The 20781-nt window shown below is 45.1% G+C and overlaps 1 protein-coding gene across 3 annotated transcripts in view; it reads right to left on the bottom strand.

Moving 5' to 3' along the window:
• Nucleotides 1–20781, bottom strand: part of CNDP1 (carnosine dipeptidase 1) — a 56241-nt gene that overhangs the window by 8919 nt on the left and 26541 nt on the right. For all 3 annotated transcript variants that reach the window (XM_054460786.2, XM_054460785.2, XM_054460784.2), the window contains 6 exons: nucleotides 20159–20308; nucleotides 18607–18769; nucleotides 17484–17572; nucleotides 12183–12383; nucleotides 8382–8466; nucleotides 13–173 (listed from right to left, as the gene is read on the bottom strand). In XM_054460786.2, the coding sequence (XP_054316761.1) occupies nucleotides 13–173; nucleotides 8382–8466; nucleotides 12183–12383; nucleotides 17484–17572; nucleotides 18607–18769; nucleotides 20159–20308 (849 nt within the window). The remainder of the gene's footprint in view (nucleotides 1–12; nucleotides 174–8381; nucleotides 8467–12182; nucleotides 12384–17483; nucleotides 17573–18606; nucleotides 18770–20158; nucleotides 20309–20781) is intronic.

Genomic DNA, 20781 nt, shown 5'->3' with positions numbered 1-20781 from the left:
CTGTGGCCATACCTTAGTATCGAACAGAAATTTCTCAACCCGGCTGCTATTCCAGTATTCTTCTAGGTCTAGATGGATGGCTTTGTATGTATTTATTTCCTCTTCTGTAAGAGGAGCCACTTCATCATAGATTCCAGGGACCAGGATATGACCAGACGAGTCTACCAGGCTACCTACAAAACATACACAGAAAACAAAGCCAGGTAGAAAGGAGTGTGCCAATGTTGTGGTCCTGGAGCCAGACCGTGGGAGGACTCTTCAGGGTTGCAGCAGGCCTCTTGACTGTCTGGGTTCCCGTGGCCAAAGCCATTGGCAGCAACTCCATCCAAGAAGTGACTGTCAGAGAAAGGAGTTGCTCACCAGGCTCACGCAGCTGGAGTCAGCCCTGCTTTAGGGTTCACCTTGTCAAAGGTGTGGCTGAAAACACCTGGGTTTGCAACAAATGAGGTCAGAGTGAGTTACCTGCATCATGTTCGCGTTCTCAGCTATGCCTTTTATACATAAACAAGGTTTGTTTTTTAGTTTTATCTTATCCTGATTTAAAAAGTAATACATGTTCATCATAAAACATTTAAAATACATGCTGGGTGCATTGGCTCACATCTGTACTCCCAGCACTTTGGGAGGTCAAAGCAAGTGGATTGCTTGAGCCCAGGAGTTCCCAACCAGCCTGGGCAACATGGCGAGACCGTGTCTCTACAACAAATATGAAAATTAGTGGGGCATGGTGGCACATGCCTGTGGTCCCAGCTACTTGGGAAGCTGAGGTGGGAGGATCACTTGAGCCCAGGAAGTTGAGGCTGCAGTGAGTCAGGATCACATCGCTGCACTCCCACCTGGGTGATAAAGTCAGACCCTGTCTCAAAAAAAAAACTATATGGCCGGGCGCGGTGGCTCACGCCTGTAATCCCAGCAGTCCGGGAGGCCGAGGCGGGTAGATCACGAGGTCAGGAGATCGAGACCTCCTGTCTAACATGATGAAACCCTGTTTCTACTAAAAATACAAAAAATTAGCAGGGCATGGTGGCACGTGCCTGTAGTCCCAGCTACTGGGGAGGCTGAGGCAGGAGAATCGCTTGAACCCAGGAGGCGGAGGTTGCAGTGAGCCGAGATCACGCCACTCTACTCCCAGCTGGGTGACAAAGCAAGACTCCGTCTCAAAAAAAAAAAAAATTTATGTATATATATATACACACACACACACACGTACATGTATACACACCTACGTACGTATATACCTGAGAAACCAAACATTTTTGTCATCCCTTCTCAACTTCTCTTCCCCTTCACACACACACACACACACACACATACACACACACACACGTACATGTATACACACCTACGTACGTATATACCTGAGAAACCAAACATTTTTGTCATCCCTTCTCAACTTCTCTTCCCCTTCACACACACACACACACGTACATGTATACACACCTACATACGTATATACCTGAGAAACCAAAAATTTTTGTCATCCCTTCTCAACTTCTCTTCCCCTTCACACACACACACACACATACACACACACACACACAGTATATTATAATAAAGACTCATTTTTCAATTAAAAGCATTATACCCTTCAGGTCTACTCTATGAGATACCATCATGACTACAAAATCCCCTGTATACACTAGTATGCTCTTCATGAAAGAGTTTGGAGATCAATACAAACGGAAAAAATCATCAGTAAATATCCATGAAAGCAGCAGATGTTGAGATTTAGTAAATACTGCCCACTCTCTGGAGAAAATGGGTATCAAAGGCAAAATGCAGCCAGGACGTAGACTGATATAAATGACACAAAAATGTCTCCGGGGCAGCTTAATGAGTCCCCACTGATAATGCAATCACAAGATCTTCTCTTGAGCATATGTCCCTAAACTTCTGCTGACAGTCTTCTGTGTAAGGACAAAGTTGCAGAGTGCGTGCCTTCTAAGCACACACTGTACCTCACTAGTAAAATGATCCAGGCCTCTGTTCTCGGCATCATTTTAAATTACAACTTTATTCTCTCAGTATACAAAGCAGCCTCCCCTATTGCTGGACTGGGAGAAGGAAGAGAAAGAGGATTTCCTCATTTACCTTTTCCTTCCTTCCTTCTCTTTCTTTCTTTTCTTTCTTTCTTTTTCTTTCTTTCTTTCTTTCTCCTTTCTTTCCTTCCTTCCTTCCTTTCCTTCCTTTCTTCTTTCCTTTCTCTCCTTCCTTCCCTCCCTCCCTCCCTTCCTTTCCTTCCCCTCCTTTCCGTCCTTTCTTCCTTTTCTGTGTTTCTTTCTTTCCTTTTTTTGAGACAGAGCTTGCTCTGCCACCCAGGCTGGAGTGCAAAGGCACAATTGTGGCCATTGCACCTGGCCTTCCTTTCCCTTTTAATTTGCTTGCAGAAAAATCTGATGAGAGAGCTGTGGAGTGCGGCTCAGTCACTTCCGCCCTGCCTGGAATGCCATCACGGGGAAAGGGGAGCCATTGATGTCTGTGCTATTCAGAAATAATGCTGCTTCACAGATCCCATTTTCCATATTTCTTTGCCCTAGTTCTTTAATATTGAAAGCATTTGAATGAAAATAGTATGCTTAAGAGTTCGTCCCCTCCCCTCCTGTTCATTTTCCTCTTGCAATCATGACGTGATGTCATTTCTTCAGTTACCACAGCCTTCTTGGGAAGCGCGGGGAGGGCAGAAGGTGCCTTTGAAAACTGCCCACAGGGGGCTTCATCCCTGGGATGCAAGGCTAGTTCAATATACGCAAATCAATAAATGTAATCCAGCATATAAACAGAACCAAAGTCAAAAACCACATGATTATCGCAATAGATGCAGAAAAGGCCTTTGACAAAATTCAACAACCCTTCATGCTAAAAACTCTCAATAAATTAGGTATTGATGGGTCGTATCTCAAAATAATAAGAGCTATCTATGACAAACCCACAGCCAATATCATACTGAATGGGCAAAAACTGGAAGCATTCCCTTTGAAAACTGGCACAAGACAGGGATGCCCTCTCTCACCACTCTGATTCAACATAGTGTTGGAAGTTCTGGCCAGGGCAATTAGGCAAGAGAAGGAAATCAAGGGTATTCAATTAGGAAAAGAGGAAGTCAAATTGTCCCTGTTTGCAGATGACATGATAGAATATCTAGAAAACCCCATTGTCTCAGCCCAAAATCTCCTTAAGCTGATAAGCAACTTCAGCAAAATCTCAGGATACAAAATCAATGTACAAAAATCACAAGCATTCTTATACATCAATAACAGACAAACAGAGAGCCAAATCATGAGTGAACTCCCATTCACAATTGCTTCAAAGAGAATAAAATACCTAGGAATCCAACTTACAAGGGATGTGAAGGACCTCTTCAAGGAGAACTACAAACCACTGCTCAAGGAAATAAAAGAGGATACAAACAAATGGAAGAACATTCCATGCTCATGGGTAGGAAGAATCAATGTCATGAAAATGGCCATCCTTCCCAAGGTAATTTACAGATTCAATGCCATCCCCATCAAGTTACCAATGACTTTCTTCACAGAACTGGAAAAAACTACTTTAAAGTTCATATGGAACCAAAAAAGAGCCCGCATCGCCAAGTCAGTCCTAAGCCAAAAGAACAAAGCTGGAGGCATCACGCTACCTGACTTCAAACTATACTACAAGGCTACAGTAACCAAAACAGCATGGTACTGGTACCAAAACAGAGATATAGATCAATGGAACAGAACAGAGCCGTCAGAAATAATGCCACATATCTACAACTATCTGATCTTTGACAAACCTGACAAAAACAAGAAATGGGGAAAGGATTCCCTATTTAATAAATGGTGCTGGGAAAACTGGCTAGCCATATGTAGAAAGCTGAAACTGGATCCCTTCCTTACACCTTATACAAAAATCAATTCAAGATGGATTAAAGACTTAAATGTTAGACCTAAAACCATAAAAACCCTAGAAGAAAACCTAGGCAATACCATTCAGGACATAGGTATGGGCAAGGACTTCATGTCTAAAACACCAAAAGCAATGGCAACAAAAGCCAAAATTGACAAATGGGATCTAATTAAACTCAAGAGCTTCTGCACAGCAAAGGAAACTACCATCAGAGTGAACAGGCAGCCTACAAAATGGGAGAAAATTTTCTCAACCTACTCATCTGACAAAGGGCTAATATCCAGAATCTACAGTGAACTCCAACAAATTTACAAGAAAAAAACAAACAACCCCATCAAAAAGTGGGCGAAGGACATGAACAGACACTTCTCAAAAGAAGACATTTATGCAGCCAAAAAACACATGAAAAACTGCTCACCATCACTGGCCATCAGAGAAATGCAAATCAAAACCACAATGAGATACCATCTCACACCAGTTAGAATGGCAATCATTAAAAAGTCAGGAAACAACAGGTGCTGGAGAGGATGTGGAGAAATAGGAACACTTTTACACTGTTGGTGGGACTGTAAACTAGTTCAACCCTTGTGGAAGTCAGTGTGGCGATTCCTCAGGGATCTAGAACTAGAAATTCCATTCGACCCAGCCATCCCATTACTGGGTATATACCCAAAGGACTACAAATCATGCTGCTATAAAGACACATGCACACGTATGTTTACTGCGGCATTATTCACAATAGCAAAGACTTGGAACCAACCCAAATGTCCAACAATGATAGACTGGATTAAGAAAATGTGGCACATATACACCATGGAATACTATGCAGCCATAAAAAATGATGAGTTCACGTCCTTTGTAGGGACATGGATGAAATTGGAAATCATCATTCTCAGTAAACTATCGCAAGAACAAAAAACCAAACACCGCATATTCTCACTCATAGGTGGGAACTGAACAATGAGAACACATGGACACAGGAAGGGGAACATCACACTTCGGGGACTGTTGTGGGGTGGGGGGAGGGGGGAGGGATAGCATTGGGAGATATACCTAATGCTAGATGACGAGTTGGTGGGTGCAGCGCACCAGCATGGCACATGTCTACATATGTAACTTACCTGCACGTTGCACACATGTACCATAGAGCCTAAAGTATAATAATAATAATAATAATAAAAAGAAAAAAAAATTAGCAAAAAAAAAAATAAAAGAAAAAAGAAAAAAGAAAAAAAAAAAAGAAAACTGCCCACAGGAAACAGAATCCTGCCTGCCTAGCAGCCATCCTGGATTTGAACATTTTAAATAACATCGCATATTTGGTGCTTATAAAAATGCCCTTGGTGCAATGGCCTTTTCTGTTTTATGGCTTTTAGGGAAATGCAAAGAGTAGGAAAGTGTCTGCAAAGGGAAACTACAGAAGGTTAGAGCTCAGTTTGTAAACACAAGTATCTTCTTAGCAGCTCCTGCCTCCCTTGCACACTAAGCCCCTTTTCAGACAGGGAACTAACTTGGTTTTGCTTTGTACCTTAGTGGAGGTTATCACGCATTTCACAGAGCTGGTGCTCACTAGTGTTTATTGTCTGTTCATGATCACAGCAGAGACAGAGAGGTGAGGAGGCTTGCACAAGGCAAGGGCTGCCCGTGGATTCCCGCATCCTGACTAGTGTGTATGCCTGCAGGAGTGGACACAGCAGAGCCGACTCTCACCTGACATCAGGGGGCCCTGGAAGTCCAGGCATCTCCACTACAGCCCAGCCTGTCGGCAAGCAAAATTCCCGCTTGTCATCTGATAAACACTAAAGCTCAACACTGTGTCCTTATGTTTTTGTACAAAACATATGAAAACCACATAGAGGACATAATCCAGAAATTACTGTGCTGTGGATTGATTATTTGATTTGTATCAAAAACTAAAGAAAGTCAAACCACGTTTTTTATTTCATTCATGACCCTGAGCCGACTCTTCCTTAGCAGAGCAATGTGCATTTGTGGGGCTGCACGGAATCCTATGCCTGGCTGAAGCCACACGGCCTAAAAAGATGCCATGCAGCAATCATGCTTGTGGGAAAAGCAAAATGTGCTGCTAAAGATTTCAGATGCAGTTCCTAGGGAAGAAAACATTCATTCTGGTAAAACAGAAAATTAACCTCCACTCCCCAAAATCATGAGTTGCATACCATCTGATTCTTCTGGAAACCATTTAAACTCTTTAAAGGAAAATGGCTGGGTGTATTCTGTCTGAATTGTCAAGCATGGGAAATATCATCCAACAGCTATATTTCAGGAAAACTAGAAGGCCATAGAAGAATAGATAGATAGATAGATAGATAGATAGATAGATAGATAGATAGATAGATATACAGACAGATAGATAGTTGGATGGATGAATGGATGGATGGATAGATGATAGATAATAGATGGATGGATGGATAGATAGATGGATGAATGGATAGAAAGATGATAGATGGATAGATAATGGATGAATGGATATATGGATGGATGGATAGAAAGATGATAGATGGATAGATAATAGATGGATGGATGGACAGATAGTTGGATGGATGGATGGATAGATGATAGGTAGATGGATAGATAGATAATGGATGGATAGATGGATAGAAAGATGATAGATGGATAGATAATAGATGGGTGGATGGATGGACAGTTGGATGGATGAATAGAAAGATAGATGGATAGATAATAGATGGATAGCTAGATAGATGGTAGAAATATAGGTAAATTTCATTATTCAGTTTGGGAGAATGAAGGAGAAACCTGTGCAACTAAAAATGATGCTGAAGACCTTGAGAAGATCCTCCCAACACCTGGCCCATCTGGGCTGATTGTACCATGGCCCGGACTACTGAGGCCAAGGGAGTAAATGCTTTCTGGCAATTTGTCTGCCCAAAAGGGGCACATTATTAAACATTTTTTTTTTTGCTTTTTCTATTATTATTATTATTTTTTTGATACAGGGTCTCGTTCTGTCGCCCAGGCTGCAGTACAGTGTCACAATCATCTCAGCTCACTGCAACCTCTGCCTTCCGGGCTCAAGCGATCCTCCTGCCTCAGCCCCTTAAGTAGCTGGGACTACAGGCCTATACCATCATGCCTGGCTAACTTTTGTATTTTTTGTACAGACAGGGTTTCACCATGTTGCCCAGGCTGGTCTCAAAGTCCTGAGCTCAACTGATCCACCCACCTTGGCCTCCCAAAGTGCTGGGATTGCAGGCGTGAGTGACCATGCCTGGCCATGTTGTGAAATTTGCATAAAGGAGCTATACTTGCCAAGTGGAGCACAGCAAGGTTTTGCAGGGTCTAAAGCATAGGTAATGTGTGAACCTCTTTTTTAAAAGAACACCGAATTATGAATATAAAATGATGAGTGTCCCTTCCAGGACTGTGGAAGGAGCTCCTGTAAGTGAGGCCCCTGGAGTTTAAACTTCCTTAGCTTCCCTGGGAACCCACCATGGGCAGCCCTGATGCCTAGAAGAGCTGTAGGTGAATTGAGCCTGGGCAAACAGGCTCCCCGAGAAAAACATACAACTCCCTCTTGCACACACCAGCAATCCATGGGAAATCAAGGACAGCACTGGGACAATTGGGGAACTCGTCAGCATCGCTGTGCCACTTGGGGCCACAGCAACCTTGAAAAATGAAGCCAAGTGGTGCTGACGTATTTGACACCATCTCTGGAGTCAGGCCAGGGCAGGCCATTACTCACTGATGGACAAGCTGCATTCCAGCCACCGTGACAAGTGTTCTGCACACATCACCTTTTTGCATCCTAAAAGCAATACTAGGTGAACAGACGATTGTGCCCCTTTACAAATGAGAAACTGAAGACTAGAGAACTCAAGTAACTTACCAACGTCGTACAGGTGGTCTGTGGCAGAGCAAGGACATACCTGGTCACCCGCACCCAGAACCCACATGTTACAAGGTGCAGGCTGGTCTGCGGAAGGGCCAGTCTGTCATGAAAAACAAGATGCTCTTGAGAAAGTGGATGAAGGGCCTCACCTGGTGTGTCGCTTAGTTCCTTTCCCTTTTGATCTTCCCTTTGTTGATATATCTTCAGTCAAAAAGTCATGCCAGGTCTACTGAAGTTGAACTTGTGGTTCAGCTTCTTGGGAATACCACACCTCCACCCGGCCCAGCATTCTAGGAGCACCAGTAAGGGAGTCAGGGTGGCCTGTCAGTCTTTTGTATCCTTTGAGTCTCTGCCCTCTTGTCCTTAAGTATGGCTGGATGTGTCACAATGTCCAGTAAAAGAAAATGGATGAACTGAAGAAGAGTTTCAGTCCATGAAAAGAAATAATGCAGACTTACTTATAAGTGGAGGGAACAGTTTGCCAAGGGGAGGAAAATCTAAGCATCTACACCCTTGTTCAGAGCTAGTTCAGAAAGCAAGGAGAGGTACATAGAATCAAGTAGAACTGTCTTTTAGTTGATCCCTGATGCTTAAAAAGTGAAACAAAATAAGGCATTACCTAGAAGAGCAACCAGATCAGCCATTGGTTCATGAAGGATGCCACCAAAGGTTCCTGAGTGAAAATCCTGGTCTCTGCATTTCACCTGCAGAGTAGATAAAAGGTAAGAGATATACTTCCTGCCTTGGTTCCTTTAGTGTAAGTATTTCACGTGGTGAAATACATATCTGCGTGTGTCCCTCAGAACTCAGGTAGGCGACATCCAGACCTGACTTCACTTTCCGTGTTTCTCAGTCATGGGGACTGGATTTCCTACCCCTGTCGATTGCTTCATTCCCACCGTCTCTTGAATCCCCTGAAACTGACTCATTCCCAAGCTCTTCCACCCACTCTATTCTAGCCAAGATCACCAGGCTCTCCTTGGCCAAATGATTGACGTTTACACAGCTGTCTTCCTTTTGGTTTCATCCCATATTGTTGATCACTCCTCTTTCTGGAAAAATTCTCTTCCCTTGGTTTCTGAGCAGCTTTCTTCTCTTTCTTCTTTTCTTACCTGCAGGACAATTCTATTGATATCTCCTGTAATAACATCTTTTCTTCCTCCCACCTCTAAAGCTTAATACTTGGCTCATCCTTCCTCTACATGAGCTTCAAGAGCTCACAGGATAGTGTTTATGTATATGGCACCCTTGACATAAGTGACTCCATCTTAGAAAAAGACTCCATCTTACTTTTCCTAAGGCACTTTGCCAACAGGGACTAGATGTTCTGCCTGATCAATAAAGACTGCCTCCAGCTGGATAAGGACATAGCCAAACACATTCTTTCACTATCAGTTCTTATCAGAAGACTTGGCAGTCATAAAACAACCAGGATGTCAGCAGCTCAAAACTTAACAGACACTGTCCTGCTGTCACTTGTGCTAAGCACCCAGCATTTGCCACCAAGATCAAAGGCTCTTCCTTACAAGACCACTGGACCACCCAGGCCCAGCCAGGATTTCTTTTTGTCTATGTCACTCTCCCTGGACTGATTCATTAACCTGTTTTCCTATCGCTTTTCTTTTTTATTTATTATTATTATTATTATTATTATTATTTTGAGACAGAGTCTTGCTCTGTCACCCAGGCAGGAGTGCAGTGACATGATCTCAGTTCACTGCAACCTCCGCCTCCCAGCTTCAAGTAATTCTTCTGCCTCAGCCTCCCAAGTAGCTGGGACTACAGGTGCATGCCACCATGCCCAGCTATTTTTTTTTTTTGTATTTTTTTCATAAAGACAGGGTTTCACCATGTTGGGCAGGCTGGTCTTGAACTCCTGACCTCAGGTGATCCACCCGCCTCAGCCTCGCAAAGTGCTAGGATTACAGGCATGAGCCACTGTGCCCAGCTCCTTCTCTCTTGATGGTAAATGTTACTTTGTTTGTTGTGGAATGTTCAGTCTATAACATTCACATATTGGCTAGGTATACCACGATGTATGCTTTACAATATTGACTGCCTTGTGGAGTAGCTTGAGCCTGTGTGCCTGTGCTCTGACTCCTGAATGAACGGGAGGCACTAAGGAGAATTGCCTCCTTGGGAGCTCCATGGAGCCCATGGCTTTTATTACTGAGATAGCATCAGTAAAAGCCTGACATTGTGGAACGACACAAACATGTGTGGACCTGGTTATCTCTGACCATGCGGTGCTCACGATAATTTAAGGGCAGGGTTACTATTAATACATCCATGCCCTTAAATGTTCATCCCTGGAGGTCTGACTTTCTACTTAAACACCAGACTTAAAACTCTGGGGTGCTTACGGTGCATTCCACTTGAGCATGCTTCCAGTTTCCAAAACTCAGGAGATCTAGACCCAAACTCAATCTCTTCTGCAATTACTTCCTACCAGCACGATTTCTCCTATATATGCCATATCCAATCAATTACCAATTTCTACAGGTTGGGCTTTTTTGAAGTTGATTCTTCAGTTCATTTCCTCCCATCCTTCCTGCCCAGCTGGTCTTTCTCTGTTCCCCTTCATCTTCAATGTGGCACCAGAGCAATCTTCGGTTTGGTCACTTTAGCATTAAGACTTTCTGTTCACTAGGCAATAATGCTAGCTAAATTACTCTGGAGTGTGGACGGTCTCACTTCGAAACCTTGAGTTGGCTGTCTCACATCCTGATGACAGCTCCCCTTGTCCTCTCTTGTAACTTTGCTGTACCACCTGTTCTCAGTCTTCATTAAGACGTCAGTCCCTTGACCCTTCCAAGATGTCCCACATTGCCCTCCTGCCTTTGTTTTTTGCCCTGTTCAACCTGAATACCACCCTTGATCACCTCAGCCCCTCTGTGCTCAACACCTTGAAGAGCTCTTCCCTATTTTCTCCACCACAACCCTCTAGAGTAACCTCAACCCCCGGGCCAGGCTTCTCTGTCCCTGGCCACTGAGCATGCTGCAGAAAGCCAGCAATTTGCATGGACAGATGACTCCAGACCTTACCACTGCCTGGCCCTTCTTCATCCTCCCATCCCTTCTCTTCCCCCTCTCCCAAAGTGACCACTTCAAGCCATCACTTCTCTGCAGATACACTCACTTCCTACTAAACAGAAAAAAATGGAGGCTAAGAGGGAAGAAGCTCTAGGACTTGGAGCTCTCTACCTACCCAAGGCCCTCACAGAAGAGGTTACTTTCTTCCACTGGGTCTGGAGCTCACCCCCTCCCACCTCCTCAGTGCCTTTGTTCTCAAAAATTCTCCCCCTCCCTCCCAGGTCGCCAACTGCTCCCTCTGTCTATTGCCTCCCAAGGGCTTCCTCTAGCCATCATCCCAGCTCTCTCCCACTTTTCACAGCCATGTTTCTTGAAAGCGGGTTCTAGAGGACAGTCCCTGCTTCCTGTTTTCTCTGTCACTCCCACATCTCTTTAGTATCTGTATCTCACTAGAAGTAAACTTCCTGAGGGCAGAGACTATTTTATTCAGTCCTATACCCCTGGGACTTAGCATCCTCCTATCTGACAAATAGAAGGCACTCACTGTTTTTCAAATGCATAGCCATGTGTGTTTCCGTGTATGTGCTGACATCTGAATCTCAAAACTGCCTAGGGATTGGATAGAGCATGGATTATCAGCCTACACATTGTTATATGAGAAAACAGATTGAAATAATGAAATAATTAGCTATTTACCCGGGAGGGACTTTCTATGTCTTATGCACTATCACAGATTGCCTGTATTACTAGAAAAAGAGAAAAGGGGAAGGAAACTGACTATGCATCAAACCTCAACTAAAGGCTGCATGTAATGACACAGTCATCCTGGGAGGGGGCATTATTGTACCATCTTTCAAGGTGGGAAACCAAGGCTCAAGGTGAAACCACCTGCACAAGGCTGGCCATGGTAGAAGCTAGGATTCAGATGCTGGCCTCGGGCGACACCAATGCTCCTTCTCTTTCCCTGTGACCACGGCACTTGTGTCTCCTGCCACTGTGGCCAGCAGGCCCACGCCAGGAGCAGGACACAGCACAGTTGCCCCTGCATGGATCGCGCAGTCTGCTTACCTCCCTGTGGCTGCCATACCTGCCTGCAAATCCCATGGCCAGAGTTTCCAAGCTTTGCTTTGTAAGTCACAAACCCCTGTGAATCCCCTCTCCAGAACAAGGTACATAGCCACATCCACTCCAAGTGTTGGGGGTTCATGACCTCCCCAAACCCCAAGACCTCTGCACCTACCCCACCTCCCCTGAGGCCGTGTGTCCCAGGTAAGGCCTCTGCCCTCAGGAAAGCTTTCTTTCTTCCTCTCCAAGATCCCAGAATGGATTGGCGCTCCCATTCACAACCCCCACAGGCCTCCATCCATGAACTGCTCTCTGTGAATACCTCCACCGTGAAGTAGCTGTTCCCCCGGGTTCCATAAGTGATTGCTGGCTTCCTTTGGCTGATCCACAGGTTATCTGAAATTACAATGTAGTCCACACCAGAGAAGAATCGGTCCTTTTCTTTTTCCACAAGTTCCTCCAGGGCAACAGAGCCAGCCTCTTCCATCCCCTCAATGATGAATTTGATATTCACAGGAAGATCCTAAGTAACAACAGAAGAAAAAAATTGCACAAGTTGCCTGATGTGGTTTGGCTGTGTCCTCACCAAATCTCAACTTGAATTGTATCTCCCAGAATTCCCACATGTTGTGGAGGGACCCAGGGGGAGGTAATTGAATCATGGGGGCCAGTCTTTCCTGTGCTATTCTCGTGATAGTGAGTAAGTCTCACGAGATCTGATGGGTTTATCAGGGGTTTGCTTCTTCCTCATTTTCTCTTGCCGCCACCATCTAAGAAGTGCCTTTTGCCTCCTGTCATGATTCTGAGGCCTCCCCAGCCATGTGGAACTGTAAGTCCAATTAAACCTCTTTTTCTTCCCAGTCTTGGGTATGTCTTTATCAACAGCATGAAAATGGACTAATACAGTAAATTGGTACCAGTAGAGTGGGTTGTTGCTGAAAAGATACCCAAAAATTTGGAAGCGACTTTGGACCTGGGTAACAGGCAGAGATTGGAACAGTCTGAAGGGCTCAGAAGAAGACACAAAAATGTGGAAAGTTTGGAACTTCCTAGAGACTTATTGAATGGCTTTGCCCAAAATGCTGATAGCAACATGGACAATAAAATCCAGGCTGAGGTGGCCTCAGGTAGAGATGTGGAACTTTTTTGGAACTGGAGAAAAGGTGACTCTTGTTTTGTTTTAGCAAAGAGACTCATGGCATTTTGCCCCTGCCCCAGAGATTTGTGGAACTTTGAACTTGAGAGAGATGATTTAGGGTATCTGGTAGAAGAAATTTCAAAGCAGCAAAGCATTCAAGAGGTGACTTGGGTACTGTTAAAGGGATTCAGTTTTTAAAGGGAAACAGACCTTAAAAGTTCAGAAAATTTGCAGCCTGACTATGTGATAGAAAAGAAAAACCCATTTTCTGGGAAGAAATTCAAGCCAGCTGCAGAAATTTGCATAAGTAGTAAGGAGCCTAATGTTAATCCCCAAGGCCATTGGGAAAATGTCTCCAGGTCATGTCAGAGACCTTCATGGCAGCCCCACCCATCACAGGCCTGGAGGCCCAGGAGGAGAAAATGGTTTCATGGGCCAGGCCCAGGGTCCCTGTATTGTGTACAGCCTAGAGACTTGGTGCCCTGTGTGCCAGCTTCCCCAACTGTAGCTAAAAGGGGCCAATGTACAGCTCGGGCTGTGGCTTCAGAGGGTGGAAGCCCCAAGCCCTGGCAGCTTCCATGTGGTGTTGAGACTGCAGGTGCACAGAAGTCAAGAATTGAGGTGTGGGAACCTCTAACCAGATTTCAGAAAATGTATGGAAATGCCTGGATGCGGAGGCAAAAGTTTGCTGCAGAGGTGGGGCCCTCATGGAGAGCCTCTGCTAGGGCAGTGTGGAAGGGAAATGTGGCATTGGAACCCCCACATGAAGTCCCTAGTGGGGCACTCCCTAGTGGAGCTGTGAGAAGAGGGCCACTGTCCTCCAGACCCCAGAATGGTAGATCCACTGACAGCTTGAACCGTGCACCTGGAAAAGCCACAGACACTCAATGCCAGCCCTTGAAAGCAGCCAGGAGGGAGGCTGTACCCTGCAAAGCCACAGGGGCAGAGCCACTCAAGACCATGGGAACCCACCTCTAGCATCAGTGTAACCTGGACATGAGATCTGGATTCAAAGGAGATAATTTTGGAGCTTTAAAGTTTGACCCCCAGATTTCAGACTTGCATGGACTCTGTAACCCCTTTGTTTTGGCCAATTTCTCCCATTTGGAACAGCTATATTTACCCAACACCTGGACTCACATTGTATCTAGGAAGTAACTAGCTTGCTTTTGATTTTACAGGCTCATAGGTGGAAGGGACTTGCCTTGTCTCAGATGAGACTTTGGACTGTGGACTTTCAGGTTAATGCTGAAATGAGTTAAGACTTTGGGGGACTATTGAGAAATTATGGCTGGTTTTGAAAGGTGAGGACATGAGACTCGGAGGGGCCAGGGGTGGTATGGTTTGGCTGTATCCCCACCAAATCTCAACTTGAACTGTAGCTCCCAGAATTCCTACATGTTGTGGGAGGGACCCACGGGGAGGTAATTGAATCATGGGGGCAGGTCTTTCCCATGCTATTCTCATGATAGTGAATAAGTCTTATGAGATCTAATGGGTTTATCAGGGGTTTCAGCTTTTGCTTCTTCCTCATTTTCTCTTGCTGCCGCCATGTAAGAAGTGGCATTTGCCTCCTGCCATGATTCTGAGGCCTCCCCAGCCATGTGGAACCATAAGTCCGATTAAACCTCTTTTTCTTCCCAGTCTCAGGTATGCCTTTATCAGCAGCATGAAAACAGACTAATACATTGCCCATTCACCTCTGAAGATCCACTATTTGTTTGCATATAACATAAACACATGAAATTATTATTTACATTCAATGTATGAATTTGCATTCCCCACAGTCTGTTACAGCAATGAAGTTGTAACTACGACTGCGAAGGAGAATTCAAGGTAATGCCCGGTGTGTGCCTTCCAACATGTCCTGCCAATTTAATGCTATGATCAAGAATTGGGGAAAGGAGCATCTACAGAAAAGCAAATTCTATACTACAGAGCTTGCCTGTGTGGCTACAGAGGGAGGCATTTTTCTCCTTCTCCCCAAAAGGAATTTTTCAAGAAAGGTTAGGCAATTACAAATCGCTTTTCTGTCCTCATAATTCTAAGCATGAAAAAGAAGAACTTTTTCCTTTGAAAGATTGTTAAGCCTCAGGATAATTTTTACTTCAAGTATCTGTTATTTTTCAGCTATGATTTCAATCTGCCTTTTAACTTATTCAAAGGCTTTGATCTTGTAGCAAAATGGAACTTGAGTTTTTTTCTAGTTAATATTAGGGCATGGAATAGCTCCTTTAAAATTTTTACAACATGCTTCTTCCCCCATTTGGTTTTGATCTTTTTATGTCTTTACAATTTATAACTTCATATCTTTGAGAACCACATTAAGAGGAGAGGTCAAAGTCTTTTCCTAGAGCACAGGATGTGTGCAGAACTCTAAAAGTGATTACAAGCAGAAAAACGACACGGCACACACTGTAATCAGTTCTAATAAGTGGGCTTGACTCACCACAGATTAACAAATGCAACATGAGCACGGGATTATGTATGAGAGAATAATAAGTTATGTAGTAATTAAAATGAGAAAATTAGAAAATCGGTCATTCAGTTGGATAAGAGCTTTTGGGGGATAGTGATTTGTTCATATGTATCCCTTGTGTTTCTGTGTGTCTTAGGAAGTCCATCTGAAGTTCCGAAATCTTAATATCTGAAGGTTCTGTGTGAACATTGAACTAGCAAACAATTGCTGAGGAGTAGTTGGAAATCCTAAGAATTTTCTGGTAAGTCCTGTTTAATAAAATACAAACCCATAGCACTCAGCATGCAGGCTGCATGCATTAGCAGCTGGGTCTGCCAAGCCTCTCCTTGGCAGTTTACTGCTCTACCTGTGAAATATGGATATTAGTGCTCACTCTGTCTCCCAGAAAATAACCCAGGGAGGGAATGTGTCCTAAGAGATCTGTAGGCAAGGCGGGCAGAGAAGAAGGAGGGAGGGAGGAAGAAAGGGACACTCTCGAAGGACCTCGTGCATCATCCCCCGTGGAGATGTTTCTTCACTGAATCTCTGTGAGCTTGTGAGGTAGAAACTATCATTCCTACTTCACACATGAGGAAAGTCAGGCTCAGAGACTAACTGACTTGTCCAGGGCAGTGAATATTTCTTCTGTTTTCTTTGTGATTATGTAATTTTCAGAGTTGAAATTTAAAAGGCAAAACAGATTTTGGCCTTTTTATCAGAACAATCTTATAAATATTGCTATCCCTTAGAAGGAGAGAGAGGAAGAAAGAGAAGGAGAGGGAAAGAGAAAGAAAGGAGAGAGGGAAAAAGAGAGAGGGAGACAGAGATAGAAACCAAGGCCACATCGAATGCTCAGGGCATATGTGATGCGAGCTTCGTGGATAAGAAGACACCTTTGCAGTGGCCAGCAAGACCCCGCTGAGACCTGTGCTGATTTCCTGAGCGTGTCTTCTGTGAGACTCAGGAGTGGAGTCAGAGTACTTAAGTCCCCTCCCGTCTGCTTATGTCTCAGGAGAAAATAAACTTCTGAGAGGGAAGCCCCCGGCACCTGACGAAATAACCTTCAGGAAAAGACACCCCAGAAGCCCAGGTCTGCTCTGCAGGACAGGGTGCCAGGGAGGCCCCTCAGCCCTCAGAGCCTTGCAGCCTTGGACAGGGCTGAGGCGGCGCCCAGGACAGGGGAGATGGAACCAGACCCCAAGGCTGACCTGGAGGAGTGCACACATTTTCACAGAACAGATTCTTAGGCCCAGAGAGGTCAAGTCGCTTGCCCAAAGCCACACAGCTAGATCCAGTCCTCTGCTGGTGTCTAAGCACATTTATTAGGAGAGGGGAGAAAAGTGGCTTGAGATAAAACCATCCTTGTGTTAAAACATGAGAGAGTTAAAGGTGCAAACCTGGGTCCACCAACAATGTCCTCTGCAGGCTGGAAAGAGGGGACCCACCTCCTCAAATCTGTACCCCTGCCTCTGCTCCAGAGCCCTTATTTGGACATCTAAAGAGAACCACTGTGCTCTCAGGGAAAAGATCCAAGGGTTCCTGCGGAATGTCATGGAGATTCCTATCTTGATCATTTGCAAAGTAGCTGATACATTTTAAAAATGTGTGTGTCTCTACTAACAAATCATACTTTGTGATAAGAAGAAAAAGAAGATTTAAAAAGACAAGATAAGATAAAATAAGGATTAAAGAAAAAAAGACAAGTCCCATCAGATAGCAGCTTGGCCACAGGCTTGTTGTGTCTTTGGCTGTGTCTTTTTTTTTAACGTGGTTAACAGTGCAGGCTGGAATCCATCCTTGAAGTATCAGCCTTGCCACCAGCTGCACTGCTCTGGGTAAGTTCTCTGACCTTCCCAAGACTTACTGTCCTTATCTGTAAAATGGATACGATTGTCGCACACACCTCCAAAGATTGTTGGGGCGAGTAAGTGACCTAAGGCAGTTTGCTCAGAACACAGCAAACAACTCAAAGAAAGTTGTAGTTACCATCCTCCTCCTCCTCTCTCCCAAACACAGCTGCCACCTACTTGCTCCAGGGCTCTGAAGGCGCTCACAGCATTGATCCAAGCCAAGACAGGGCCTTTGTTGTCGGTCGCTCCTCGTCCATAAAGTTTCCCTTTAAAAAGGGGAGAAGAACGTTCAGAGAAGTGAGGACACCTCTGCCACGTGAGTTAAAAACCAATGTTGTTTCATGGATACTAATGTTAACAGTGCTTTCTATAATAATATTCCAGGCTCAAATCTTGCTATGAAATTGCAAAGTATGATTTCTTATGTACAAATAAGACTGTACATAAGAGATCCTTGGATCTCTTCCCTGACAAATAGTACAGTCATCAGCTAGTCAGATAAGCTAAGCTAATTTGCAATAGACAGATCCCATTGTCAATAATAATTAGCTATTTTATCCAAGTTCACCGGAGACACCCACCGGGGATTTGTTGCAGAGTGCCACGTGGCATAGCCTCTCATTTTGGGATTTTACAGTTAGTAGAAGAATGAAAAAAAGATGTGTATATATCTCTATTAACCTTTCTTCTTTTTCTTTATAAAAGGTGAATTACATTTGATACTGTTCAAAACGAAAGTGTGTGGCCTAGACAACTGTTTTCCTCACAACTCAAGAACCTCCATCCAGGGACACAAAAGTCTACCGTTGTTTTCACAAATGAAAGAAAACCAGCCTCAGTGAACCGATCGGTAGACTTTGAGAGCCGCCTCTCTATGCATTCTTTTTTTTTTTTTTTTTTTTTGGATGAAGTCTCACTCCATCACCCAGGCAGAATGGAGTGCAATGGTGTGATCTCAGCTCACTGCAACCTCTGCCTCCCAGGCTCAAGCAATTCAGCCTTGGTCTCCCAAGTAGTGGGGATCACAGGCGCCCACCACCACACCCAGCTATTTTTTTGTATTTTTAGTAGAGATGGGGTTTTTCCATGTTGGCCAGGCTGGTCTTGAACTCCTGACCTCAAGTGATCCACCCGCCTTGGTTTCCCAAAGTGCTGGGATTACAAGCGTGAGCCACCGCACCCGGCCTATGCATTCTTAATGACAGGGAGAGACCCAAAACCCAGGGACAGAGCCGCATCTTCACCCCTTCAATCTTGCAAGCACAGCAGCACCGCACTGTAGCCCGGGCACCTCACTGACCCTCCACCTCCGTCAGCACGTAGGGGTCTGTGAGCCACCCATCACCCCGGTCAGCAGGCTGCACGTCCAAGTGGCCGTAGAAGCACACGGTGCCTTTCGTGGGATCGCTCCCCAGTTCAGCCAGGATGACGGGAGGTATTGGAAGACTCTGACCATTGGGCAGCTGCAGAATGATCAGGAATCACATTTTCAAAAATGCTGTGTTATTCTTCCAGAAAATTCAAAGACATGACATTGGGAGTCTTATTTGACATTGGGAGAAACTAAGCATCAGTTTCTCCATCTCTAAAATGAGTCCCATGAAACACTTTTTTCTTCTTTTTTTTTTCTTTCTGGAGACAGGTCTCACTCCTATTGCCCAGGCTGGAGCGCAGTGGCACACTCCCAGGCTCAAGTGATTCTCCCACCTCAGCCTCCTCATAAGTAGCTGAGACTACAGACGTACACCACCATGTCTGGCTACCTTTTTGTAGTTTTAGTAGAGACAGGTTTTGCCATGTTGCCCAGGCTGGTCTCAAACTCTCAGGCTCAAGTAATCCGCCCGCCTTAGCCTCCCAAAGTGCTAGGATTTCAAGTGTGAGATGCCACACCCAGCCAAGACACTTTTAATTAAGATATAAAACCTAATTAAAAGTAAAGTGCTTCTTTAGATCCACATTGACAATTAGCATCATTAACTGAATGTGCTCTTCAGCAAGAATGCAGATGGGCCGGCACGGTGGCTCATGCCTGTAATCCCAGTACTTTGGGAGGCCAAGGAGGGTGGATCACAAGGTCAGGAGTTGAAGACCAGCCTGACCAACATGGTGAAACCCTGTCTCTAATAAAAATACAAAAATTAGCTGGGTGTGGTGGTGCACACCTGAAATCCCAGCTACTCGGGAGGCTGAGGCAGGAGAATTGCTTGAACTGGGACCTGGGAGGCGGAGGTTGCAGTGAGCTGAGATTGCACCACTGCACTCCAGCCTGGGCTACAGAGCAAGACTCTGTCTCAAAAAAAAAAAAAAATAGAAAAGAATGCAGATGACAACTGGCTTAAATTAGGTGGACAAATCCTAGAAAACATGGATGATTCTGAGGTTCCTCAGTGCTAAAGTAAGCACAGTGGGTGCTTAGATTTAAGACATTCATGATGGAGTAGAGTTCTAAGAGATGGTTCTGATGAAAAAAATGCAGCTCCAGATACAACTGCTTTGAGAAAGATGCATATGAATTTAAAGAAAAGGACAATTTCCTTTTCCTTAAAGGAGAAATTTGAACTTTGTGTCCAGGAAGTGAAAAGTACAAGGGGGTCCTTTCCATGATAAGGTGACCTTCACTTGTCATCTGCACTGGCTTCTAAGAGCCAACCTGCTCTGGAGTCCTGATGTGACTGGAAAGCAATAACACGGCTTCATTTGAGACCAGGGGAATGTTTCATCTTCATTGGGAATTGGCGTTATGGGGGGTTTTGGTTGAGGATCAGGGTGAGCCTCTCCCTTGCGACCCCCGGGAAGGCACGACTGACGTCTAGAAGTAGCACCTCCCTCGGTGGGAGGGAGCCCCACAGCACCTGCTGAGGACCCATGTCCACCGAGGCCACACGGGCCCCCAGGCGCTGCAGCGTGTCCGCAGCCATGGCCATCATTCTGAAGAGCTCTTGTCTGAAGCGAGGCACAGGCTGCACAGAGTCGCTCTCGATGGCCACCCACTCCTTCAGCATCTAGGAGGAAGAGCAAGCAGGCCATTAGCATGGGGGTCCCACATCTGCTCTGCGGGGGGAGTGAGGGGAGGGCAGGAGACAGCGAGTCCCCAGGTGCTCTTCTGTTGATCGAGGACCTGAGGACCTATGACAGTGCCAGTGAACACTGTGACATTTAAGAGTAACAGACAGAAGAGCTGGGGGTTTAATCAGGAACCCGGAAGCCAGAGACGCCTGGTTAGTATAGAAGGTCAGGCAGGACGGGCTGGGAGAAAGGTGATGGTCTGGGTCCTCACTGGGTTCACCAGGGCTGTAAAGAAGGGCAAGTCCCCACCCACTGTTTCTAATTATTAAGAACTGAGGAGCTGGTGAGTTCTCAGCTTTCTCCAGGACTCCTGGCTTCCCACACCTGGTCCTGGAAGCCTCCGAGCCATGACTGAACCCCACAGGGGCCTCCACTGGGCTGCAGGTCCCTCCTGACATGCTCTGCATTT

The sequence above is a fragment of the Pongo pygmaeus genome, chromosome 17 (genome assembly GCF_028885625.2).
Source record: "Pongo pygmaeus isolate AG05252 chromosome 17, NHGRI_mPonPyg2-v2.0_pri, whole genome shotgun sequence".
NCBI classification, from domain to species: Eukaryota; Metazoa; Chordata; class Mammalia; order Primates; family Hominidae; genus Pongo; species Pongo pygmaeus.
Note: the sequence above shows the minus strand (reverse complement) of the source record. Positions and strands in the feature narration are given on the sequence as shown.